Source organism: Dipodascopsis tothii (assembly GCF_038497935.1).
Source record: "Dipodascopsis tothii strain CBS 759.85 unplaced genomic scaffold V1510scaffold_19, whole genome shotgun sequence".
NCBI classification, from domain to species: Eukaryota; Fungi; Ascomycota; class Lipomycetes; order Lipomycetales; family Lipomycetaceae; genus Neoaidaea; species Neoaidaea tothii.
In genome coordinates, this window is record NW_027118003.1 from 14,361 (window position 1) to 36,093 (window position 21,733).

The 21,733-nt window shown below is 45.4% G+C and overlaps 10 protein-coding genes across 10 annotated transcripts; 5 read left to right on the forward strand and 5 right to left on the reverse strand.

Moving 5' to 3' along the window:
* Positions 1–296: 296 nt before the first annotated feature.
* V1510DRAFT_366745 (uncharacterized protein) lies at positions 297–3,014 on the forward strand (the record flags this gene model as incomplete). Its single annotated transcript, XM_066931282.1, has 4 exons — positions 297–769; positions 805–1,045; positions 1,080–1,744; positions 1,781–3,014. The coding sequence occupies 4 exons, from the start codon at positions 297–299 to the stop codon at positions 3,012–3,014; spliced, it is 2,613 nt and encodes an 870-aa protein (XP_066788335.1).
* Positions 3,015–3,080: 66 nt separating this feature from the next.
* On the reverse strand, positions 3,081–3,840 carry V1510DRAFT_156109 (small nuclear ribonucleoprotein F). The gene is made up of 3 exons (XM_066930349.1): positions 3,526–3,840; positions 3,252–3,445; positions 3,081–3,201 (listed from the first exon to the last, which is right to left on the reverse strand). Exons 1-3 carry the CDS (start codon positions 3,532–3,534, stop codon positions 3,147–3,149), a joined length of 258 nt encoding a protein of 85 aa, XP_066788336.1. The 5' UTR covers positions 3,535–3,840; the 3' UTR covers positions 3,081–3,146.
* On the forward strand, positions 3,397–4,986 carry V1510DRAFT_160096 (uncharacterized protein). Its single transcript, XM_066930353.1, has 2 exons — positions 3,397–3,954; positions 3,990–4,986. Exons 1-2 carry the CDS (start codon positions 3,779–3,781, stop codon positions 4,885–4,887), a joined length of 1,074 nt encoding a protein of 357 aa, XP_066788337.1. The 5' UTR covers positions 3,397–3,778; the 3' UTR covers positions 4,888–4,986.
* Positions 4,836–6,800, reverse strand: V1510DRAFT_379500 (actin family; the record flags this gene model as incomplete). Its single annotated transcript, XM_066931618.1, has 6 exons — positions 4,836–5,382; positions 5,419–5,676; positions 5,708–5,845; positions 5,881–6,084; positions 6,121–6,493; positions 6,763–6,800. The coding sequence occupies 6 exons, from the start codon at positions 6,798–6,800 to the stop codon at positions 5,086–5,088; spliced, it is 1,308 nt and encodes a 435-aa protein (XP_066788338.1). The 3' UTR covers positions 4,836–5,085.
* Positions 6,665–10,350, forward strand: V1510DRAFT_156370 (uncharacterized protein). The gene is made up of 4 exons (XM_066930352.1): positions 6,665–7,151; positions 7,190–7,258; positions 7,312–7,491; positions 7,530–10,350. Exons 1-4 carry the CDS (start codon positions 7,137–7,139, stop codon positions 10,254–10,256), a joined length of 2,991 nt encoding a protein of 996 aa, XP_066788339.1. The 5' UTR covers positions 6,665–7,136; the 3' UTR covers positions 10,257–10,350.
* Positions 10,351–10,444: 94 nt separating this feature from the next.
* Positions 10,445–11,802, forward strand: V1510DRAFT_366704 (DEAD-domain-containing protein; the record flags this gene model as incomplete). The annotated part of the gene is made up of 2 exons (XM_066931281.1): positions 10,445–10,574; positions 10,607–11,802. 2 exons carry the CDS (start codon positions 10,445–10,447, stop codon positions 11,800–11,802), a joined length of 1,326 nt encoding a protein of 441 aa, XP_066788340.1.
* A 1,679-nt stretch (positions 11,803–13,481) lies between these two features.
* Positions 13,482–15,195, reverse strand: V1510DRAFT_366575 (Carboxylesterase; the record flags this gene model as incomplete). The annotated part of the gene is made up of 3 exons (XM_066931274.1): positions 13,482–14,654; positions 14,700–14,788; positions 14,823–15,195. The coding sequence occupies 3 exons, from the start codon at positions 15,193–15,195 to the stop codon at positions 13,482–13,484; spliced, it is 1,635 nt and encodes a 544-aa protein (XP_066788341.1).
* A 933-nt stretch (positions 15,196–16,128) lies between these two features.
* V1510DRAFT_435844 (uncharacterized protein) lies at positions 16,129–18,926 on the forward strand (the record flags this gene model as incomplete). Its single annotated transcript, XM_066935554.1, has 9 exons — positions 16,129–16,452; positions 16,488–16,620; positions 16,653–17,113; positions 17,156–17,927; positions 17,963–18,070; positions 18,107–18,236; positions 18,270–18,613; positions 18,648–18,751; positions 18,792–18,926. Coding segments are annotated over exons 1-9 (2,301 nt in total), but the record flags the coding sequence as incomplete, so codon positions are not given.
* V1510DRAFT_448626 (aldo/keto reductase) lies at positions 18,548–20,360 on the reverse strand. The gene is made up of 2 exons (XM_066935782.1): positions 18,648–20,360; positions 18,548–18,613 (listed from the first exon to the last, which is right to left on the reverse strand). The coding sequence occupies exon 1, from the start codon at positions 19,944–19,946 to the stop codon at positions 19,017–19,019; it is 930 nt and encodes a 309-aa protein (XP_066788343.1). The 5' UTR covers positions 19,947–20,360; the 3' UTR covers positions 18,548–18,613; positions 18,648–19,016.
* V1510DRAFT_366514 (uncharacterized protein) lies at positions 20,105–21,265 on the reverse strand (the record flags this gene model as incomplete). The annotated part of the gene is made up of 6 exons (XM_066931272.1): positions 20,105–20,274; positions 20,309–20,364; positions 20,398–20,729; positions 20,766–20,898; positions 20,939–21,098; positions 21,136–21,265. 6 exons carry the CDS (start codon positions 21,263–21,265, stop codon positions 20,105–20,107), a joined length of 981 nt encoding a protein of 326 aa, XP_066788344.1.
* Between the last annotated feature and the right edge of the window lie 468 nt (positions 21,266–21,733).

Genomic DNA, 21,733 nt, shown 5'->3' on the forward strand with positions numbered 1-21,733 from the left:
AATTCTTTTGAGACTTAATTATAAATGCTCTGATATGCGATCCGAAAATTTTGGGAATACACAGCCACTTGTGGCGCAGAGTGGCTTAAGCGAAAATTAGAAACTACAGAAGTCATGTTGGCCCACGATCTGTTTCGACATCCAGACAGACCAGAATAATGCCTACGTTGATAGAGCCATGGATAGAGAAGAGTGCTCTTTTCTTGGCTGCTTTGACTAAGGTGTATGGTACAGACTGTCCGGATCAAGAGCAAAGTGACTACCTGAAGCAATGCCTACATGATTTCAACTACTCCATGGACCTTCCGTTCACAGAAAAAGCATTCGCGGAAGGGGTTTTTCAATATAGCCTCTATCTGATTGCTAAAATAAATGAAGCATCTCTAGAGGATTCCAAATTACGGGCAGATCTGTTCTCCGTATCGATGAGTGACATGAAAAATGTCACGGCACTTCTTGATTTCATCATAATTACAGGCATATACACCGATATAACAAATGGTGTAGGCAACCACCCGTCGAAGAGAATGAAGAATTACGATCAGCTCAGCGGTTTGATAAGAAATAGGCAGTATGATGGGGCTTTGAAGATCACAGTCGAGACTCTTTTAAATGTCGTTGAAGAGCAAGGAGACATTGCGAATATTCTTATTAATGGAATATATATTGCCGATTTACTTGCGGGCATAGCAGATTTGGCTTACAGCAAGAGACCCGAGATACCTCATCCAGAAATATATCAGCAACGCTTCTGGAGTTTGTGTGAAAGGTGGGACGTACGCCATACAGGCGCTGACAGTCTAGACTGGATACTTACTCATTACTACAAGTTATACTCTCGCTACTACATAAAGAAACTCCGAAACATATGAGCGAACTTTTTCTCGGAATACTAGCTAAGATACCATTGACTCGAGACAGAGACGGTGTAAGGTCTGTTTTGGAACTTCTAGGAGGACTTAGAGAAGACAAGCAGGTATCCCTCGAACAACTCGATCGCGCCGCCAAACTATTTAGTAGATCCCCGGTAGGCATTTCAGACGAGGTATGAGGATTTGGGGAGATCGTAGCTTACACAGGCTTTCTACACTCATGTCGGAGAGCAGCTATTGCGTATTTTGGACGATTCTCCTGATACGTTAAAGGCAGCCGCAGTTCACGTTATTTCAGCTCTCTACTCTAGAAAACCCGCTATCATTGAAAACTACGTTCTGAAGACGATATATGCTACCTTTACGCCTGATATCAGAACAAATAGCGGGATCCTGGTTGCAGAGAACGAGCTTGATGCTACTATGTTACGTCTGTCTACCATCATCAAGTACTCGCCCACAAGTTTATCGCGGCGTATACTAGAGAGCACACATAAAGTTATTTGGTTGCTTGCCTGTTTTAAACAGAAGTCAAAACGATCTATGGAGCTAGAGAAGAGTCTGCTTACAGTGTATATCAAGTCAGGCGATCCCGGCGAAATCCTCTCAAAACTAATCGACGACATAGCTTATGACGGAAACGAACACTGGCTGTTTGCTAGTGGGGGTCACGGCGGGGTCGAGATACGACCACGTGTGGGCCAGTCAATTGAACAAACTAGAATAGGGATCCTTGATCAGATCGATGACAGACTCGAGATCATTTTCAGTCTAGTCAGCTCAAATGATGAAGGCAGCTTACGAGAAGTTTTTTTAATTATGTTTAGGCGGTGGCTAGCGAAGAAACGTGAACAAGATCCGGATCCCGTCAGGTAATTTGATGACCGTATATCATATTGACGTATAAGGATGTACTCGGAGCTAAAAATTCTGGAGTATCTTGTGGAGTCGCATAGATATATTCTAGTCAAGTCATCGGCGGAAATCCTGTCCTTAGTTTCGAGTATCATAAGTGACTGGGCTGATGATTTGCGGGCCATACAGAGCGGGACGGAAGGGAAGAAAAAAATCGATATAGAGCAGCTCACTCGTGAACTGCGTTTAGAAGATGACTCTGACGATGAGGAAGAGGATGTCGCGGAGGCAGCCTCTGACGAAGAAATAGTATCGCTGTCTTTGTCGATACTTACAGCAATTATATCACAGAGCTTTGGTGAAGAAAAATTGCCGCCAGACGCTCAAAAACTCATTCGAGCAATGCTTCCTGATCTCGAATATATTGCAACCAATGGAGAAGAGAAGCTGGCAGGACAAGTGCGAACACTCAACATGTTTTTGAGCGAAATCGCTAAGACTCCGCAATCGCACACCAAACATGAGGGTGCAGGCAATATACAAGGAGTTAAGAAGTATGAGCTCGCACTGAATCATATCCGCGACAACCTTATCCCTGTAAGGGCACATGGCCTACATGTTTTGAAAGAACTGATTCAACAGCAGGACCCAGTTATCAGTCAAACCACAGTTTTCGAAATTATACTTTCTACTCTGAATGATGAAGATTCATTCGTTTATCTCAATAGCATCAAATGTTTACAGGCCCTGACCGACTGTTATGGCGCAGAAATCATCGACAGATTGCTCACGCACTATTCATCGACCAAATCGAGCCTTGACGAAAGACTGCGCATTGGTGAGGCGCTGCAGCGTACTATACAGCGATTGGGAGAAACGTTGACTGGCCTAGTTGCCGAGCGTATAGTTGCAGCGCTTATCGCTATGTTCTCAGACCGGAGACTGGACCTCGTCCTTAGGTCTTCGGCAATGAGCATTTTGAGCATGGCTTGCGAGACAAACCCGCAGGGGTTTTACGAACTTTCGGGTGATTGCATCAATTGTTCCATTACCTGCATTATCCTTGATAAAGGCGATGAAAAAGCGATTCTTCGTCGCGCAGCCGCTGTTCTTATCTACTCTATGCTACTCGGGATTCCGTCTTTGAATGAATTTCCCGCAGAGTTTGCAAAGGATTCTATCAGAAATTTGCGATATGCCAGCGAGTTTGACACAGATGGTCTGGTCAGGTCTCACTGTGCTAGCAGCCTGAGGCTTATATCACAGAAACTGTCGACCAACTTCTAACACAAATGAAGTATTTAACTTTCAGGTTGTCTCGTAGAAACTTGATATTGATTTATTGTGACAGGTGTTGTACCATATGTGTAGCATTTTATTATTGTACAGGAATTTTTTACCACATTGCGTCCATAACGCTCAGCTCATAACTTGGTCGCGACCGGCTTCTGAAATCCAAAGAACGTTGTTGCATCTATACAGTGTCAGAATATGAACTCAGCCTACTAATTGTGACTAACTGACCTGATCATGATCTCCCCCAGGCTGCCCTTATCTTCACCGTCCACAAATTCAACCGCCTTATTGAGTTGAAGGTTCATATAAGAGTCCACAGAGACCAGTTGTCCTTTATACTCTGTATTTCCCCATTTCAAGCGAACAATGACGGATTTACCGGTCAGGTCTTGTAAGAACGGTTTCGGATTGACAGGTGCGAGCTATAAGAGAAGATGGTCAGTTCTGGTAAGAAAATTTGTTTGCTGCTCATTCGCGCTCATTAGTCGGGCTCTAAACTCACTCCAGACATCTCGAAGTCACTCTTTTCTATTCGAAGGCGACTATGATCCGCACGTACGAGAAGACTTGTAGTTTACAGATCAATAGATTTGATCAAATTCGTACAAAAGTAACCGTGGGAGTGATGCCCTAAAATTTATTCACACCGTATCCACGATCACGTGATTTTGCGACTCGCGTTTAGTACGAGCGCGTCAACCTTTTGAGCCACAACGTCCGAGGTAGAATCTCAGCACGCAACTGATCTTCTCGAGATGGATGCGCCCATAATTTCTGCCTTGCAAAGCATATTGCCATCTCTTTCGATCATACCGGCAGAGCTGGTAGCACAAGCCAATGCAATATTTGCTCAGTCGCAGTTGTCTGTCAAGTTGTTACCAAGGCGCGAGTTCTCAAGAGCATACTTAAGTGCACACCTGGCTGCAGAGCGGTAAGTTAGAAAAACTATGTGCGCACTGACTTAAGGATGCAGATGAGCCTTTCACTTCCTCCGCCTACACCACATCACTTGCCCTTGCCGGAGCCCGAGTACAAGACTCAATTCGCTCAGTTTCAGGAAAAGATAGTATCAGGGAAGAAGGTGCAGGTCACTCCAATTGATGTCACACCAGAAACAATTAATACAATCTGTCTGATTCTTGGAGCCTCACAAGAGTTCAATACTGCTGTTTGGAAAGGTTTAAGTCTCATACTTACCTCGTATGACGAGGAAGTCCACGAACAGAAGGTGCGCGAAAGAGAACCGAAGGAGGGTCGGGACAGTCGAGACGTTAAATCCAAGCAGACACAACCAAAGAAAGCTCTTACTAAGACAGAAGTAAATGCCAGGACTAGTCTTGAATGGTCGCTTGTTGGAGCGCTGATATTTGCGGTACGGTTTGGAGCACCTAGCGAACTCATGTGCAACAATTTGGCTGGCCCCCAAAACGAGTTTACAGTTATCGACAACACTAAAAGCAACTCTGATGTCTTTTCTCAAAAAGAGCAGAACTATTTCAAAACCAAATTCTCTGAGTTTGCGCGTGGAAAGACTACCATGAGGGAGCTTAACAGTGCAATGGATCGTATCCGTCGACTACTACTCGCAGACGGGTCTGAATCCGGGTCTACAAAACTACGCGAGTGGGCACGGCAGTTTAGAGATCTTACTACAGAGACTAAAACGGATAGCCTTATAAATTCTCCAAGTAACACTGATGGCCCAAATGGTTTGGCCCAAATGATCACCTCTGAAGTAACGTATCTTACTGAGAAGCGAATCGGTGAATATGAAACATGGAGGACTGGGATAATGAATAAAATCGTGAACATGGAGGCAGGTCGCAACAAAAAACGACGGCTGGATTTACTGGGAGTTTTATAATAGTCACGAGTCACAGAAATCACGGTTAATATCACGACTAACAGTACATGGGGAGATTGACTTTTTTAATTGCATACTAAAATGGGTACGAAATCGCGATCAAATGCGGTTTGTTGCATTTGAAAAGGTGACAGTGTATCATAGTGAGGAAGACCGTAATACCGTTATGCATATCGGCTTATTTTATGCTCCTGTTAATCACGGCACATTAAAGAGTGAAAACTGACGGACGATTCCGGGACCATATTCATCGTAGTCCTGCTTAGTGTGGCAGTAACTTTTAAATTCCGCAGTCTGTGCAAGTAAACTACCACCAAACCAAACTGCATTGCGCTGCTTCTTGTGGCTGATGACCTGGACATCAACACCTCCACTTCTAGCGTTGCTCAATTGTTCGCTTCGCTGGATTCTGGCGTCCACAAGCTGCTTAATGTCTCTCTGCAATCTGCGGCCGAAGTCACGGAACATGGTAGAACCACCCGATAAAACAATGTTCTGCTCTGTCAATACCTATTAACTAGCCTGATATACCTTGTACAGCCCACGTCTGACATCGATAGGACTGGTTTGGATAACGGTGTCGACTACTTCAGGGAGAGGAGTCAAAAAGTCAGAGCTGGCAATTTCTGGGTTGAAAAATATCTCAGGCGCCAAAAATCTCTCGTAGCCAACATCCACATTGATCTTTCGGCCAAGACCCTGGTCGACGATGTACTTCTGGAAACGCTCGGGTTCACGATCAAATCTGTTGAACTCTTTGACGATATCGGGGCAGACATAGCAGTATTCCTGATGTCAGATTGAACGTGAAATAATAAACCTCTTTGATTTTCTCAGCAGTACGGAGACTGGAATCCGGCTCGTTCCGGTCACGCAGAAGACTTTGCACGAAATAAGTGATATCGCGACCGGCAATCGGAATGTTTTTTATAGCTGATGCGATGACATACCCTTCGGCCTATGCGATCAGACTGGAATTAAAAACGAACTTACCACAGGAATGACATGGGTAACACCATCACCACTATCGATAACAGTACCGGTCAGCGAGCGATCCTGGACCTTATTGGAGGTCCAAGAGGCAGCCAGAGCAAGCACAGCTTGAACTGCGATATAAAGACCGGCACAATTGAACGATTCAAACATGATTTCTGCAGTTAGTTCACGATTCTCCGGAGGATTCAAAGGCGGCTCGGTCTGATCATTGTTAGCAAAAGTATAACCCGAACATACCAAGAGGAAGTAATGATCCTCCGGTTCGCATCTGAGGTACTTGAAGATTGAGTTTTCCCAGAAGCGTTCCATGTGGTCCCAGTTCTCAATCTGTCCATGTCTGATGGGGTAGTTTAAGCCATAACCTGGTCCATTCGCAGCGTTGAGAGCCTCGTCGCCAATGAAGTAATCAAGATCCTCAGTTCCGCGCTTCTGTGACAAATGACCACCTGAAGACGAGATGCCACCAGCACCGGTGAGGAAGTTTGGCTTTGATGGAGGTGGAGGACGCCCGGAGCCGGAGCCAGCGGCCTGCCTGGTAGCGATTACTGTAGGAAATATGAAAGAAGGGGAATCATTTCCTGCGAATCCGAGCTTAGTCAAGCCGGTGCCACTGTGTCGTCAGAAACCTTCTGATGATCGGACATAGAGAAACACTTCCATAGACTTGTTCATCGATGCCACCATAGGTACTTACTTGTCTAAAACCGTCAGTTAAAGCTCGGAAGGACAGAAAGTAATGGGCTGACACCTATTGCATCCAAACTATCCTGCTCTACCCACAGTATAGGTGTACTTTGACATGCGATATTTTGGAAGCTGTTTGGACCAAATAAATGCCAGCCCATCCCTAGACATCCTTATCGTTTCCATCGAGGCGACTTACCCATCACAATAGGCGGAGTTGTAAGGTGCGACATCTTTCCTACAACAAGAGCCAATCAGCTTAATCTATGTGACTGGTAGATTGTATCAATCCAATTGGGCTTGTCGTATGAACGTGGTTGCCCGAGATATAACAGTGTCAAGAGTTGTGGGAAGAACGGATCTCCGATTTGGTGCTGCGGCGAGCTCCCGGCAACTTGCGCTAAATCACAACAGTACCATAATTCAAGCACAGTCGTAAACACGTGACGTGAACTACTTAGTGGGGCGTCGCCAATGTGTTCTACAATTCAATCCACACTACTTTCAACTTCCAAGCCGCGACGGAAATTTTGATAGCTTGCTCTTAAGACTTTGGTGCAGACGTCGACATGGCTTTGGCCGCGGTAAGCGGATGAGCGCTTTGGTCAGTTCTAACTCTAAGTGGAGACAGTTCACCTTCTTCGACACCATACCGATAAGAGACCCTCAAGATGATGGCCCGTTATACTCGGTATGTGTGTTCTCGGACGGTTATGCAAACGTTCCCGGCCTAACATGAACCAGGATTCCAGTGTTAGCGCAGTTTGTGGTGGCTCGGGATCGATGTTTCTGGGTACCACGGGGGGGATGGTGAAGATGGTGTCGAAGACCTTGAAGCCTACCATGATGTTCATGGCGCACGAAGGCGTTCGCATCACACATTTGAAGCAAATTGACGGATTCCCGTATCTACTGACAGTTGCCGTAAGTGGATTAAACCGGATTTTTTTTTGACATGTTAGGAATCAGATGGAATAGAGCCACAGGTGAAGCTTTGGGCTTTGGACAAATACGAGAGGAAAATGAACGCTTTAAAGTGTTTAAATACGTTTGCATTGCACACTAAGAAGCAGCACAAGATTTCAGTAGTCACGCAGTCGGAAGATTTTTCGCTGATAGCCTTTGGGCTTGAAAATGGAACAGTGATTCTAGTCCGTGGCGACATCATACATGAAAAGTATGCGAAACAGAAGGTCTTATATGAAGGGAGTGAACCTATAACCGGGCTTGCATTCTACGAAGTCGGACGAACAGTTTTGCTCTACATCGGAACAACTACACGAATACTAACAGTATTCACGAATGGGAAAAACTTGGGTAGTCCAGCTCGTGTTCTTGAGGAAAAGGGCTGCAGTAAAGGATGTATGGCTCTTAAGAAGGAAACCGGCGAAATTATTGTTGCGCGTGACGATGCTATCTATTTTTATACGCCATATGACCGGGGTCCAGTGTACGCTTATGACGGACCTAAGACCAGCATATATGTATGGAAGAATTACTTGGCCATAGTCTCTCCTCCTCAAATGCCGACCGATGTTGGCGTGCAATCAGCTCTGAAGAGATTTGTGGGAACAAGTAGCGAGGACCCCTTCGATACTACGAAATTCAGTATTTTAGACACCGAGAACAAATTTGTTGCATACACTGGACAGTTTGTGGATGGCATCAAAGCTATCTTCTCAGAATGGGGTGATCTATATGTTCTTGGAGGTGATGGTCAACTCTATCGCCATCAAGAAAGAGAGCTACAGGTGAAGGTCGACATTTTGTTCCAAAGGAATTTATACAACCTGGCGTTGACGATCGCCCTCAGTGCCGGCGCCGAAGAAATGCGCGTTTTGAAAATCTATAAGAAATATGGCGACTACCTCTATGAGAAAGGTGATTTTGATGAAGCTATGACACAGTACATAAAGGCTATCAGCGGCGGTGAAGCAAGTCAAGTGATCCGAAAGTACTTGGATTCTCAACGCATATATAATTTGACTTCCTATTTGGAAGAACTCCATAACCGTGGTATGGCAACTGCTGACCACACGACGTTATTGCTCAATTGCTACGCAAAATTGAAAGACACCGAGAAACTGGAGACCTTCATTCGCTCCGAAGACGAAAACCTGAAATTTGATTTGGACACGGCCATACAAATGTGCAGACAAGGTGGCTACTATCAGCAGGCGGCATATTTAGCAGAACGACATGGACAAAACGATCTAGTTGTTGATATAACCCTTCAAGATTTAGGCAACTTCAAGACAGGTCTGTCATACATTAGAAGCCTTCCAGCTAGAGAAGCTTATATTAATATGATACGGTATGGCCGTGCTCTACTTGACCACGTACCCTCCGAGACAACTTCGCTGTTCATCGAGTATTTCACTGGAAAGTATCACCCTCGAAGATCAAAATCCTACGTGAATGGCGGGTATGACAAAGTCAACCGCACTGAAAACCAGGATCCTCCTCGGTCGACCTCACCGCAATCGGGATTGCAGACATACAAGTCATTCATACCATACGTTAATGGCAGTCGTCCTGCTTCAGTTATATCTGGTGCTCCGATCGACTCTTCTGCCAGCATAATGTCATCAATCACTGGCTCTGGTGGAAAATCTACAAATGGTGGCATGGGTACCGCAATCGTGTCCGACCAACCCACAACAAGCTCAGACTACACGCCCCCCAAACCTCGTACTGTGTTTGCTATCTTTGTTGACAAACCACGCGAATTTATCGTGTTTCTGGAAGCCTGTATCACTCAACATCGCATTGTGGGTGGATCAGAAGCCAATGAATCTGATCTCTATACTGCACTATTCGAGATGTACTTGCAAGAGGCTGAAAATTGTGCATCTGAGGTTGAGAAGGAGTCCTGGGAGAACAAAGCAAGGGATCTGATTATTGGCTTCAAAGCTCCGATCGACCCGTCCAATGTTCTCTTACTATCTCATTTGATGTCGTATCGCGATGGCCGCATCCTTGTCCGGGAAAGGGAGAATCTGTACATCGATATTTTCAGATCCTCTGTCGCGGTAAACGACACTGCCACGGTTATTCAAGTGCTGCATAAATATGGCGACGATGAGCCCGAGTTGTTCAGACTGGCACTATCTTACTTCACTAGTACACCAGAAGTAATGGAAGCTGCCGGAGACGAGCTCAATTACGTCCTTCAGAAGATACAAGAGGACGGCTTGATGGCCCCACTACAGGTTATACAAGCACTCAGTATGAATGCGGTGGCAACTATTGGAGTTGTCAAAGAGTATCTTACCGACATAGTCCAGCGTGAGCGAAGTGAAATCGAGACAAATCGCCGGTTGACAGAAAGCTATCGGTTGGAAACCAAGGCAAAGCAAGATGAGATTTACGAGCTTCGTAACGAGCCGAGAGTGTTTCAGTCTACTCGCTGTGCCTCTTGTGGTGCTCCGCTTGATCTACCGACCGTGCATTTTATGTGTAAGCATTCATATCACAGAAGATGTCTCAATGAGGTCTCGGAGGACACGGAATGTCCACAATGTGCGCCGAACAATGCTACAATTCGTGCCATCAGGCGTGCTCAGGATGACCTTGCTGACAGACATGATCTCTTCAGATCATCACTGGAAGAAGCGGATGACAAGTTCAAACTCATCAGCGATTTCTTGGGTCGTGGTGTCATGGAGCAGGTAGATTTACTGGTCTAAATGTTATATCATTATATAACAATAAGCTGTAACAATACTATGCAAATATTGAATTTTTTGGAAGTAGTACTCGTAGTTATCAGCTGGTCGACATTGGGAGAAGGGTGTGGCTATGGCACTAGAACCGGGTAATTGCTTGTTGGGAGTTCATAAAAATATTTTTTTTTTCGAGAATTTGCGTAAATACGATGAGTTCTGCCTCGAATCGGACGTTTTCTGACCTTGGTCTGTCCAAATGGCTGGTCGACGCTCTTACATCTATGGCCATAAGAAAGCCATCTAATATTCAATCTGCATGTATTCCAAAAATATTGGCTGGTGAGTGCACATATGAGTTGAGCTGATTTCAGGCCATGATTGCATTGGTGGTGCTCGCACAGGATCTGGCAAGACGATTGCCTTCGCCGCGCCTATTCTAGAAAAACTATCGCGAGATCCCTATGGAATCTGTGCACTCATTCTATCACCGACGCGTGAATTGTCATTGCAGATTGCCGAGCAAATCTCCGCGCTAGGAACTTCTATGGGAATCAAGCATGCCATAGTTGTCGGTGGTATGGACATCATTTCTCAAGCTCTGGCTTTGCAAAATCGCCCACACATTGTCATAGCTACTCCGGGACGACTGGCAGATTTGATCCGTAGCAGTCCAGAGATCGTCGAGGGATTTCGAAGATTACATTATTTGGTGCTTGACGAGGCGGACCGGTTGCTAACACCCGGATTCGCCGATGATTTAGATGAATGCACAAGCATTCTTCCACCTGCGGATAAAAGACAAACACTTCTATTCACCGCGACTATAACTCCTGCAGTAACTCAACTCAAGGACAGGCCCGATGTATCGAATCGACTGCCAGTATTTATGCATGCTGGCCCTTCGGCAAGCAGCATAGCCATACCGGCAACGCTTTCACAGAAATACCTCTTTATACCTTCACACGTTCGTGAAGCGTATTTATACACGATATTGACAATTTCTGAGAATGAGAAAAAGTCAGCAATTGTCTTTGTGAACAGGACTCGTACAGCTGAAGTCTTGCGTCAAACTCTGCGACTGATGGAAGTACGTGTCACTGCTTTGCATTCAGAAATTCCTCAGCGAGAGAGGACTGATTCTCTGGGTCGCTTCAGAGCCGAAGCAGCGCGTGTACTGATAGCTACAGATGTAGCCAGTCGTGGCTTAGACATACCCACTGTTGAATTGGTGATAAACTTCGATATTCCGGCTGATCCTGATGACTACATTCACCGAGTCGGAAGAACCGCTCGTGCTCGTCGTCAGGGAGAGAGTATATCCATAGTCACTGAGAATGATGTTGAACGCATACAGGCGATTGAAGAGAGGGTGGGCAAAAAAATGGAGATTTACGATGCAGTCACCGAAACGAAGGTGATTGCAGAATCTTTGCAGCAGGTTTCGAACGCTCGCCGCGAGGCGCTTATGAATATGGAAAAGGAAAAGTTTGGCGAGAAAAGAAATGCACGTAAGAAGAGAGCGCTGTTGGAAGCTGGGGGTGGAGGGCATAGAAAGAGTCGAAGATGAGATTTAAGATAAGACGAGCCGGGAACTCGCCAATCTAAATATATCGGGATGATGCTGTATATACTCTTGAGTCTGATATTAATTAAATACATTAGGCGTGCTGCTATTTGCGATCTGAAAATGAAGTAAACCAGTCTATCCAAGTCACTGAATGGTGACGCTCTTTATATGCTACCAAGTTTCAATTGTGTTCAGAGACCGGCTCTCACTTCTTGGTCTTGCTATCGCGATGGTAACCATTCTCTCGGGGTTCAGGGGTTGGAGGTGGAGGTGGTGGATATGTGAAGCTGCTGGAAGATCTCGTACGTGAGCTGGAATTTTTTTTACGCGACGTAGACCGCCCGCGGTCATTAGTAGATCGGTCTTTCGAGGAACTATAGTCGAATTGACTTGTTGTCATCCTTTGTGGGCGCTGAGAGAAATAAGTAGATAGTAAATTTTCGTACCTGGCTTAAGATCCAGTACGGTAGTGGTGACTTTTGAAGATTTGAAGGGATTGACCGGTAAGATATATCAAAATCGAACTACGGCTGCTGACACGAATATAAATTATGTAGCTCCACGTATGCCGGTGTCTCCTTTTCTCTAGCCAATATGTTTTGTGCGCCGTATAGACTCTATTTTCCGCAACTCTGTGAATACATTTATATACTTTATGTAACGCTATTAATATTACTTCATCTATCTCTCATATCTACAGGATGCTTCCGTGATCATATATTCGTTTGCGGCTTATTATTGTCTGTGGTTAATTATTTTGGCATCTCATACGGCTGAAGATCATTCCAACAAGTCTACAAACACCATATCGTCTATCGGATTTGATCGAGCGCGTATTATCAGAGATGATGCTGAACGTATATTTACTTGTGCATGCATGAACTAGACAATCCAACAGAAGATATCTCGATACAGCATTATCGACAATGTCTAATTAAAGTAAACAAAACAAAACAAAAACACACATATTGCCTAAACAGCTCGAACTAGCTGCAAAGCTCCGTGGGACTCGATGCCACATTGTGCTAAATGTAAACATCTGAGAATTAAGCCACAATATCTGGCTCAGGTCAAAGGCCGCACCGGGCATAGCTGGGTATTTTACTTTGGATACAGCTCCTCAGTACATTTTGTAAATATTTTTGTAGTACCTACATATTTCCTGAGGTTGTCTCTAGAAGATGTTCTGCTTATACGATGTTACTGCGATCCGTTTCGTTTGAAATGAAAAATTAACATTTCTGCCACCGTTGGAACGAGGCTCATGGAGACATCATACATTGAACCAGATTCATGTAATTAGGATGTATCAGTCTACATATGCTGAAAATCATAGAAATCGAAATTTATCCAAGAAAATCGCAGCCACTAGACGACGTTAACGGAGTTAGCTTGGTAGCGATAGCGAGAGTGCACAGACAGCTTGAACATACGCCTGCTACCAGGTCACCGCTCGAACACTTCGCATGTGCGATAATCTGCAGCAAATTCGATTCACTGACTGACATACTCAACCTATACCATGAGAGGCGTATCAGAGTCCGATTGCGTAGAGACAACTTGGCATCAATTAGACAATTAGATAGTGATCAGATAGCGGTAAACGGTCTCATCGGTATTTCATTTATTACCTTACAATGTTGCAGAGGCGGAGGTATTAACAACCGGTATGCAGAACGTCACCGAGAGTTTCCCTCGGCACCACACTCGCCACCAGTCCACTGCCCCTTCAACCACCAACGGCAACGATCATGCTTAGGTCTGAGCTCCGTTTGCTTTAAGATGGAGTACCCTCTGAAGCCGACATCCAACAACGGCATATCCTCGCACTCATCTGACCGAGGAAAGCGGATAGTTTCAGGTATTCCATCCTCTTCTTTGCACTTATTCGGATCGCCAGTCATTGCAAATGAGGTGAGATAAGACTGTAAACCAGTCGCTATATTCTTTTTGCCTTTTAGTAGATTTTTTATTTTGAGCTTCCGTAACGCCTCCTCAGCGATATCAGTACCATAAAACGTCAAGAAGAGATCTGCACTGTTAGATAGCCCAACAATCTTCTTACCGAGTGAATGAATACCAGGTGGAACTGATACTCTGTAAATGTATGCGTGTCCAAAAGCATCTGTCAAATAGTAGAGGTTACATTCCACAATCCACTCAGCGATCAACGTCGAGATTCTGCCGAAGGTTGTACTGTATTCATCACTGGTAGGCGGGTATAGATCTTTAATCGTATGGAGAACTTCACTGGGAGCATCTGGAAAATGTCCGCGCACGAGGTCGTCAAACTCTTCTTCGCCCGATATCGTGGGATCAGCAAAGAGGTATCCTTCTTCTGAGGTATAAGAAATCATCAACTCAATATTCTTGTGGTATTTTCCTTCATTAATCCGGAAAAGAGGCAGATCAGGAACGTAGTAGTGGTCGATATAGGGTCCAAACGTAAAAGTTCCGTATATAGAATCGAACACGACTCGTCGGTTGGCTTCCTCTACAAACTGTACATCCCTATTGATCAGACAGTCCAGGTCCTCCCTCCCATTGCAGCCTGCAAGCTTTGCGAACTTGTCGTAGGTATCTTGAACAATCTCTGGGTCAAAGTACGGGTATGACGCTATGGACTGAAGAATAGCTCGTTTGAAGACAGGCTCCTCTGGCGATGTAATATGGTGGAATATGGAAGATGCCCCTGCCGATTCACCCATAACTGTAATCTGCTCAGGATCACCGCCAAACTTGGCAATATTCTCCTTGATCCAGTTCAGTGCCATGTGCTGGTCATGAAGTCCAGCATTGGTTTGGCCGCCTTTGCGAACTTGTTTCCCACCTAGGAAACCAAAGGCGCCAAGCTGCTGGTTAGTACTGGTCAATGTCACAGATCTAATAAGACTCACCCGATAATTTATCGATACATATATCATTTTGTTGTGCGCAGCTTTCATCATAGGTGTGGGTCGGTAAAACCCATCTTTGCTGCCAAACGCTGATGTTAAAATAGTGTTTAAAATTAAACTTACTGTAACCCCCGCCATGTATCCAAACCATTACAGGCAAGGGGTGCGGCCCAGCGAGACCTCCGCGAACAACGTCGCCAGGTACAGCGACGTCCAAAAACAGACAGTCCTCGCTTTCTTTATTTGGATCTTCGACCACGTCGAGGAACTTAAAAAGAATGTTGGTGGCCTGCATGCACTGAAACCCCACTTTCCCAGATTGTATACCGTCTTGCCAAAGCGGCGGCTGCGGTGCCTGAAATCGCCGTTTCCCGACAGGCGGGGCCGCATAACGGATGTTTTTGAACGTGAAAAAATCATAGATTTTGTTGTACTCTGTAGGCCTATGCTTAGCATAACCAAGATCGACTATCGGGAGCTTTTTCCGGGCCACCATAGCATCATCGACCTCGATCATATCACCAGACCGGGTAGCCGCAGAGGTATTCGTTGGGTTTTGTAGCCATTCCATGAACACTTCTTGGTCCTGGTTGCCGTCTATACTCTCTGCATCGGTAGGAGGCCGCAGCTCATATGGTGCGCCGTGTACTCTCGTTGAGAGCGACAGAATTATGGCCCAAGCGAACCATGAGACGGTCCTCATCTTTGCCAAGGCTCCAAATGAGAGTGACCAGAAATTATTGCGAGGTAGCTGGCCGACCGGCGGTACTTGGTAAGGAATTAATCGACCAGTGGTATATCTTGCAAGCTTGGTATGAAACCAGAGTGCAAGTAAGTTATATAGAAAGCTGGGCTCGCTGGGCATGAAAGTTCATAGCCAACGTTTGCTCAACGTTTTAGTCGCGTCTGATATTTATTCTTTGTTTCGCGCGCGTGGGTTGGGGTGACGCGGGCCGAAGTAACATGTGTACAAATCCAGCGTTCAGCCTGCTAAGAGATCAATTGGAAAAGAGTTTCGACAGTCTCCGCACGCTTAACAAACTGTTTCTCTGCTGAAACCGGGAACTGATCCCATGTTTTCATCATCCTATTAGCAAATACCAAGTATGTATATAAACTCAATATCATGTTGTCATATCGACTACGAGACAAGCTCTGATCTGAGTTAGCTGGGTGCACCGTGCTTCTATATCTCGTACCCTCGTGACCCACACTACGGTTCTTAAACATCCGGCCCGAGCAGACGATACATAATAAGTGTGGAATTAATAGCACAAGTCATTGGGGAAACAAACTCCCAACTGTAATGCTTTCTATAAGGTGAGTGTTTGTTACCCGGCTTTACACTTAAACACGTCGAAGCAAAGTATACCATCTTCCCGCAAGCTCATCGATATCGGTCGTTTAAAATCCACAGATTGCTATCTTTGAAAGTAAATGATATAGGCTTACAGCATACAGGAATCAAAAGTCGTATATACGACGGTGGAAGGTGAAACGCGCCAAGCAGTACATATCGAGCCACCTGGATAATAACTAAAGACTTGTACTGCGACCTACCCGACCCGTTTGCTGAGTGATGAATATCTGATCGTCAAAGTTGATGCAATATATGTATCAAAAGTGCATTTAGCGCAAAATGGACACTACTCTTGTCGATCAAGACGAACTGGGTCACCCTGTGACAATAAATCAAGACTCGTTGACTCTTGGACAACTCAAGAGACTGGTGAACAGGGCACCACAGTTCAAGGTAAGATACTCGCTGGAAAACGCACTGACGCTCAGGCTCCCAGTTTTGAATACTTGTATGAAGATGTGCATTCCATTGAAAACGAGATCGAAGAGTGGTTCACTTATACTGATAATATCTACCTGCCGGAGTTCCGATTGTCATTTCAAGATATAACCTCAGGGTCAAGTGAGTCACCGCTTCGATAGTACTGACATCAGAATGGTCATCGTTTTACGAGCAGCGCAAGAGGAAATTTATAGAGACGCAACTGGCAGTTTTGGAGAAGGATCCGGCTTCATTTGATGGCATCTATTTAGCATTGAAGGCCCTATGCTATATTTCTATGGGAACTTTTGCGGAGTCAAAAAGCGAAGCGGACCAAATGCAGAGTATCAAGCGGAACTCCGCGCTGATACTGCGAAGTGGCGGAGTTTCTGTTCTTTACAAAGCCATACAGTCTTTCATAAATATTTTAAAATCAGACCATCACGCAGAAGATATCTTGTACACTAGGTGTCTCTTCTTTGCGTTGACGGCATTTTATTTTGTGATAGTTAGCAACGAGAGAGGTGTTGCAGCAAACGCTCTCACTGACTTAGATCCCCATGTGATCCCCTATTTCATATCTTGCGTCGGGGAGTTCAGATGGAAAAATCCTGACAGATTTCCTATGAGAAACGTAAGTTGATCGCTCAAGACAGGAGAATATTGACAATTCTAGATGCTTATGATAATTCGCCATCTTCTCCTTATAATGCTCGGCGACAGTCAAACTCTAGTGAAGGTAAAGGAACACGCTAGGAAGAAGGTTGGCCTTCCAGCAGAGGCCAATAAAGGAAACATCACAGCATCGCCACTGGATTACAGAGCGTTTCGAGAATACATATGCAGCAGGTATCCCGGGTATGAGCCACCGCCTTCAGTTCTGCCTAAGGAGCTCGACACGGTCAGTGCAGAGTCTGAGTACTCCGCACGTATCAGCAATATAATGCACATGCCGTCGGATCCCTTACCTGGCTCGTCTGTTCACATCGCGACACCGGCACCTTCTCCCCCTCCGTCGCCTCCTCCGGTGACGAGGGTCAAAAAATCTAGCTTCCAGACAGACCAGTCGTACCCTTTTTTGTATCCATTAAACGAGCAGATACCTACTAGTATCAAAGAAGCTGAGGAGATTTTCGCTGACCGTATGAGGACAAGTCTTGGAATACTGCAGCTTTGGGAGGAGCGGGACAAGTTCATGCGTGAAGAACGAGGCTGGGTCAAAGGAGAAGACACTGATAGCATTGACGAGAGTGTGCAGCTAGGTTCGGATCGATCGTCGGCGGCCAAAGCCCTATCACGAGAAGAAAAACTTTTAGACCGGGTTGAACTATTATACCGGGAGCTACTACCTGATCTGCAGAGTTTTGTGATCGTTGTACTCAAGCTTGTGCTAGGTACAATGACTTCTGATGTGCATCTTTATGAACCCAAGCACTCTGATCCCGAGGGTAACGAAATTTAAATGATGTACGCTAACAAAGAGGCTCGCCACTTTCGCGGACTGAAGTCGACATTTTCCGGGAAACTGAAATTTTGCTGAAGGCAATATCGTCTACCCTCTTTCTGTTGCTGAAGTGGTTCAGGGTGTCGCGTAAGCAATCTCACTAGTGTTGTGTTGACCGCATAGATATTCTCAAATTCGAATACCTGTCACAGATCCTATTCGATGCTAATATGTTGCCGCTCATACTCCAAATTTTCAACATGAAAGAAATGGAATGCCTTGCTCTCCAAATATCTGAAGTAAAGCAACTGAGGTAAGTTGCGATCTCTGGCGTAGCTTACGATAGTTTTTTCGCTGTCTGCAGAAACCTCGCCTCACAGGACGAACTTCCAGATCATGATAAAGCTATTGCGGATTACCAAGACAGGAAGTACAATTCTTTGGACGATCCCCTAGCACACGACACCGTCAAAGAATATTCTGAACGTAATTTCTACATTGCAATTAATTTTCTGAAGATAATGCAGAAGATTTTGAAGCATAAATCACACCGGAATCTAACTTTGGTTCAATTCAAGGCCTCGAACACACTTCGAAAGACACTGAAAATATCGCAAGTGGATTCTCGGTTGTATGCTTTAAAGATAATCAAGAGCCAGATACCCTTTTGTGGGAGAAAGTGGCGTCATGGTATGTCAAGTGGTAGACGAAGCTTACTGTGTAGCAAACATGAGAGTGATAACGGCCATCTATTTACACTGCCGACAAGAATTACGCGACAGCTGGCTGACAGGAGCGGACATAGACGCTAATATTGAGGACTCATACGTAAGACCTTTAAGAAACACAAGTCACTAACATCACGCAGCCAAGAGAAGTTGCTCTCAGAGCACTAATCCAATTTTACAATACGCGGAGGTATCCACAATCAGTCTTGTCGCTCGGATATCAGTCAGTTGATGAAGACTTCTTTGCAAAAGAGCTTGAGAACATGATCATTGAGGATCATTTAAGCATGAAATATTAGACTACCATGATTATAGCTAGTTGACAGCTATACGCTGCATATAAAATACATAAATACATAGCTATTTTATATCAGATCCTCAAGGGATTTTCCGGGGACATCATAGGATGATAGCAGAGCCAAATCTTCTGCCATGTGCTTCTGACTAGTGGTTCCGTTAATGATGCAAATGTCTTCTTTCAATACACTGCTGTATAGTGATTGCTCGCATGATATAGACAACTGATTAGCATATGAAATTACTGCTGCAGCTCGTAGTAAATGTGGGTTCGCCGTGAGCGTCCAGAAAGATTGGTATACAACACCTTCTCCAGTTGCCCATTCGCGCAGCTTTTTGTCGTAGTCGGTATCAGAGTAGAGCCTGTTTTGGATGACACTTGGCTTAATATTTGTGTGAGAGACAAGAGCAAGTACAATATCCAATGTGGTGTTCGACAGGCCAATATTTCGGACAATTCCAGTCGACCGGATTTCCTCCATGGTCTGCCACACTCTGGCCGTATCCTCGAGAGTAGCAAGAGGTGAATGCAGCACCAACGTATCGATATAGGAGATTTGCAAGTTCTCAAGACTCGTTTTGGTCGATTGTCTCACCTGGTCCTCCAGGGTAGAGTTGAGACTATACGGCAGCGGTTGCTTCAGATCCTGCCCATTAATTGGCGTGAACTTCGTTTGAATATATAGATTTTCCCGAGTAAGTCCAGTGTCTTTTGTTGCTTGATCTTTTAAAAACGCTGCGATTCCCTGGCCCACTAGATCCTCACGGTAGTGCTTAGGTTGACAGGCTGTATCCACACCTCTGAACCCCGCTTTCAGCGCTTGGAAAACCAACGCGTCCGTGCTGAATTTCTTCCAAGCTGTTCCGTAAATCATGCGGGGCACTATTGTGCCCGAAGGCAACTTCAGTATTTGTTTGTCTACCATGATTATTGAGTGAAGTTGATCGATTGGTCCAAATGGGAGAGAAGACTCAGCAGTCAGATAAATATACGTCATATGTTGAAATTTATAGTTTTAGTTGCACATCATACTGTGATGTGTGCGGCAGTCTTCCAATATGAAAACAGAGCGACCGTTGATACACTCAATAATTCCATAGAAAGCTACACCGACGGATTACGTCACAAGCTCCATATACGTGATACACATGTGGTCTATTGGATCTCAACGACCAGTTTGCCGGTAGTTTTACGGCCGACGAAGTCAGTCACTGCTGCTTTATACTCCGTGAGCGGATACACCTTAAAGATCGTGATCTTTAAAGAACCGGCCAATATGGAGTCGAAGAGTAGCTTCGAGTAATATGAGAGTTCCTCGTCAGTGGCTTTCGATTAGTCAAGCTTGCAATGAAAACGTACCAATGTAGTTTGTCAAAGTCGGCCGCAGCAGCTTGATATTCTTCGCAGAGAGGCGACTGCTGTTAGTGTTGCATTGTACAGAAACTCACAGTATGTCTACAGGTGGTACGACACCACTGGCATTGCCGAAGAGAACAAGTGTTCCCTTGCGCCTCACCGAGGCAAAAGACGCCTCGGCCGTAGCCTTACCGACGCCATCGTAGACCACTTGCGCACCAAGACCGTCAGTGAACTCAGAGACGCGACTAGCGATATCTTCGGTGCTGTAATTAATGGTATACTCCGCACCGTAAGACTTAGCGAGCGCGGCCTTGTCGTCTGAGCCAACTACCGCGATGACATGTGCACCGATCGCGGAGCAAAGTTGCGTAAGCAACAAGCCACAACCACCTGCAGCCGGAATGACTACCACAAAGTCATTCTCTTGATCAGCAATTATGGCATTATCCTGACGTACCTTTTGCACCTTGTATGCCTCATTGATGAGCGTGATCGTAGTCAGACCCTGCAGGAAGGCAGCGGCCGCGGTCTTCGTGTCTATTCCATCCGGGATCCTAGCAATTCTATTCGCCGGTTTGAGTACGACATACCTGTTTGTTAGTGATTCATTTCCATTAAGAGGCAGCATACGTTGCGAATGTGTTTGGTGCAGTGTACGCAACACGATCTCCGACAACAAATTTGGTCACAGCGCTACCCGTCTTCACGACAGTACCTGCACCCTCTGAACCGGCAACGTATGGCGTCTGCACCTTGTAGACTCCAGCACGGAAATAGTTGTCAATGTAGTCTAAAGCGTCAATTCGTGCCGGGATTGGCTGCCTTACTCATTCCTCCGTATTCAGCCCTGACTAAGATCTCATCGCTCAGGATCTCAGGAACTGGCATCTGCCTGTACTCAAGCACGTCGATGTCCCCCAGCCTGGGTACGACGACGGCATTGTTAACTTCGGTCATTGTAGTAAAAATTCCCGTAATTCTGCCAACCGAAGTGCTACGCCTACTTTAACTGACGCTTTCACGATTGTGCAATTCACACTGGGTATCGCAAATGGGACGTCCTGCCCGTATTCGCACGACACATGACACTACGCTCTATTCACCCCTTCACTGCATCGTTTCCCACCTAAGCAATACTAACCTACAGCAATCGGCATTTAAATCCCGTATCCTATCGCTTGTCTATCTAAAACGTATTGTACACAATTGTTATCCAAGCCATGATAGTGTAATCTCCACGCTCTTAATTAGCCTGACGGACGAGCCGAAAGTCTGTGGTAGCGTATAGGACACAAGCGCGAAAACATGTGCGGCATAACGGAACATGCGAAAAATCCCGGAAGATCCGAGCGCGATTGAAACCATGGCTACGGGCGAGAGCGCCGATATCTACGAGCCCCTGTCAAATTGATAGCCGTACGTCTG

Bases quoted from the DNA above. Each gene is read 5' to 3' on its own strand.
- V1510DRAFT_160096 (XM_066930353.1), top strand. From the start codon at position 3,779: ATGGATGCGCCCATAATTTCTGCCTTGCAAAGCATATTGCCATCTCTT. The intron at 3,955-3,989 runs GTAAGTTAGAAA...CACTGACTTAAG, and splicing joins GCACACCTGGCTGCAGAGCG to GATGCAGATGAGCCTTTCAC.
- V1510DRAFT_156109 (XM_066930349.1), bottom strand. The intron at 3,202-3,251 runs GTCAGTTAGTCA...GACACTGTATAG, and splicing joins CTGGGGGAGATCATGATCAG to ATGCAACAACGTTCTTTGGA.
- V1510DRAFT_156370 (XM_066930352.1), top strand. The intron at 7,259-7,311 runs GTATGTGTGTTC...AACATGAACCAG, and splicing joins ATGATGGCCCGTTATACTCG to GATTCCAGTGTTAGCGCAGT. The intron at 7,492-7,529 runs GTAAGTGGATTA...TTGACATGTTAG, and splicing joins CGTATCTACTGACAGTTGCC to GAATCAGATGGAATAGAGCC.
- V1510DRAFT_448626 (XM_066935782.1), bottom strand. From the start codon at position 19,946: ATGACGTATATTTATCTGACTGCTGAGTCTTCTCTCCCATTTGGACCA.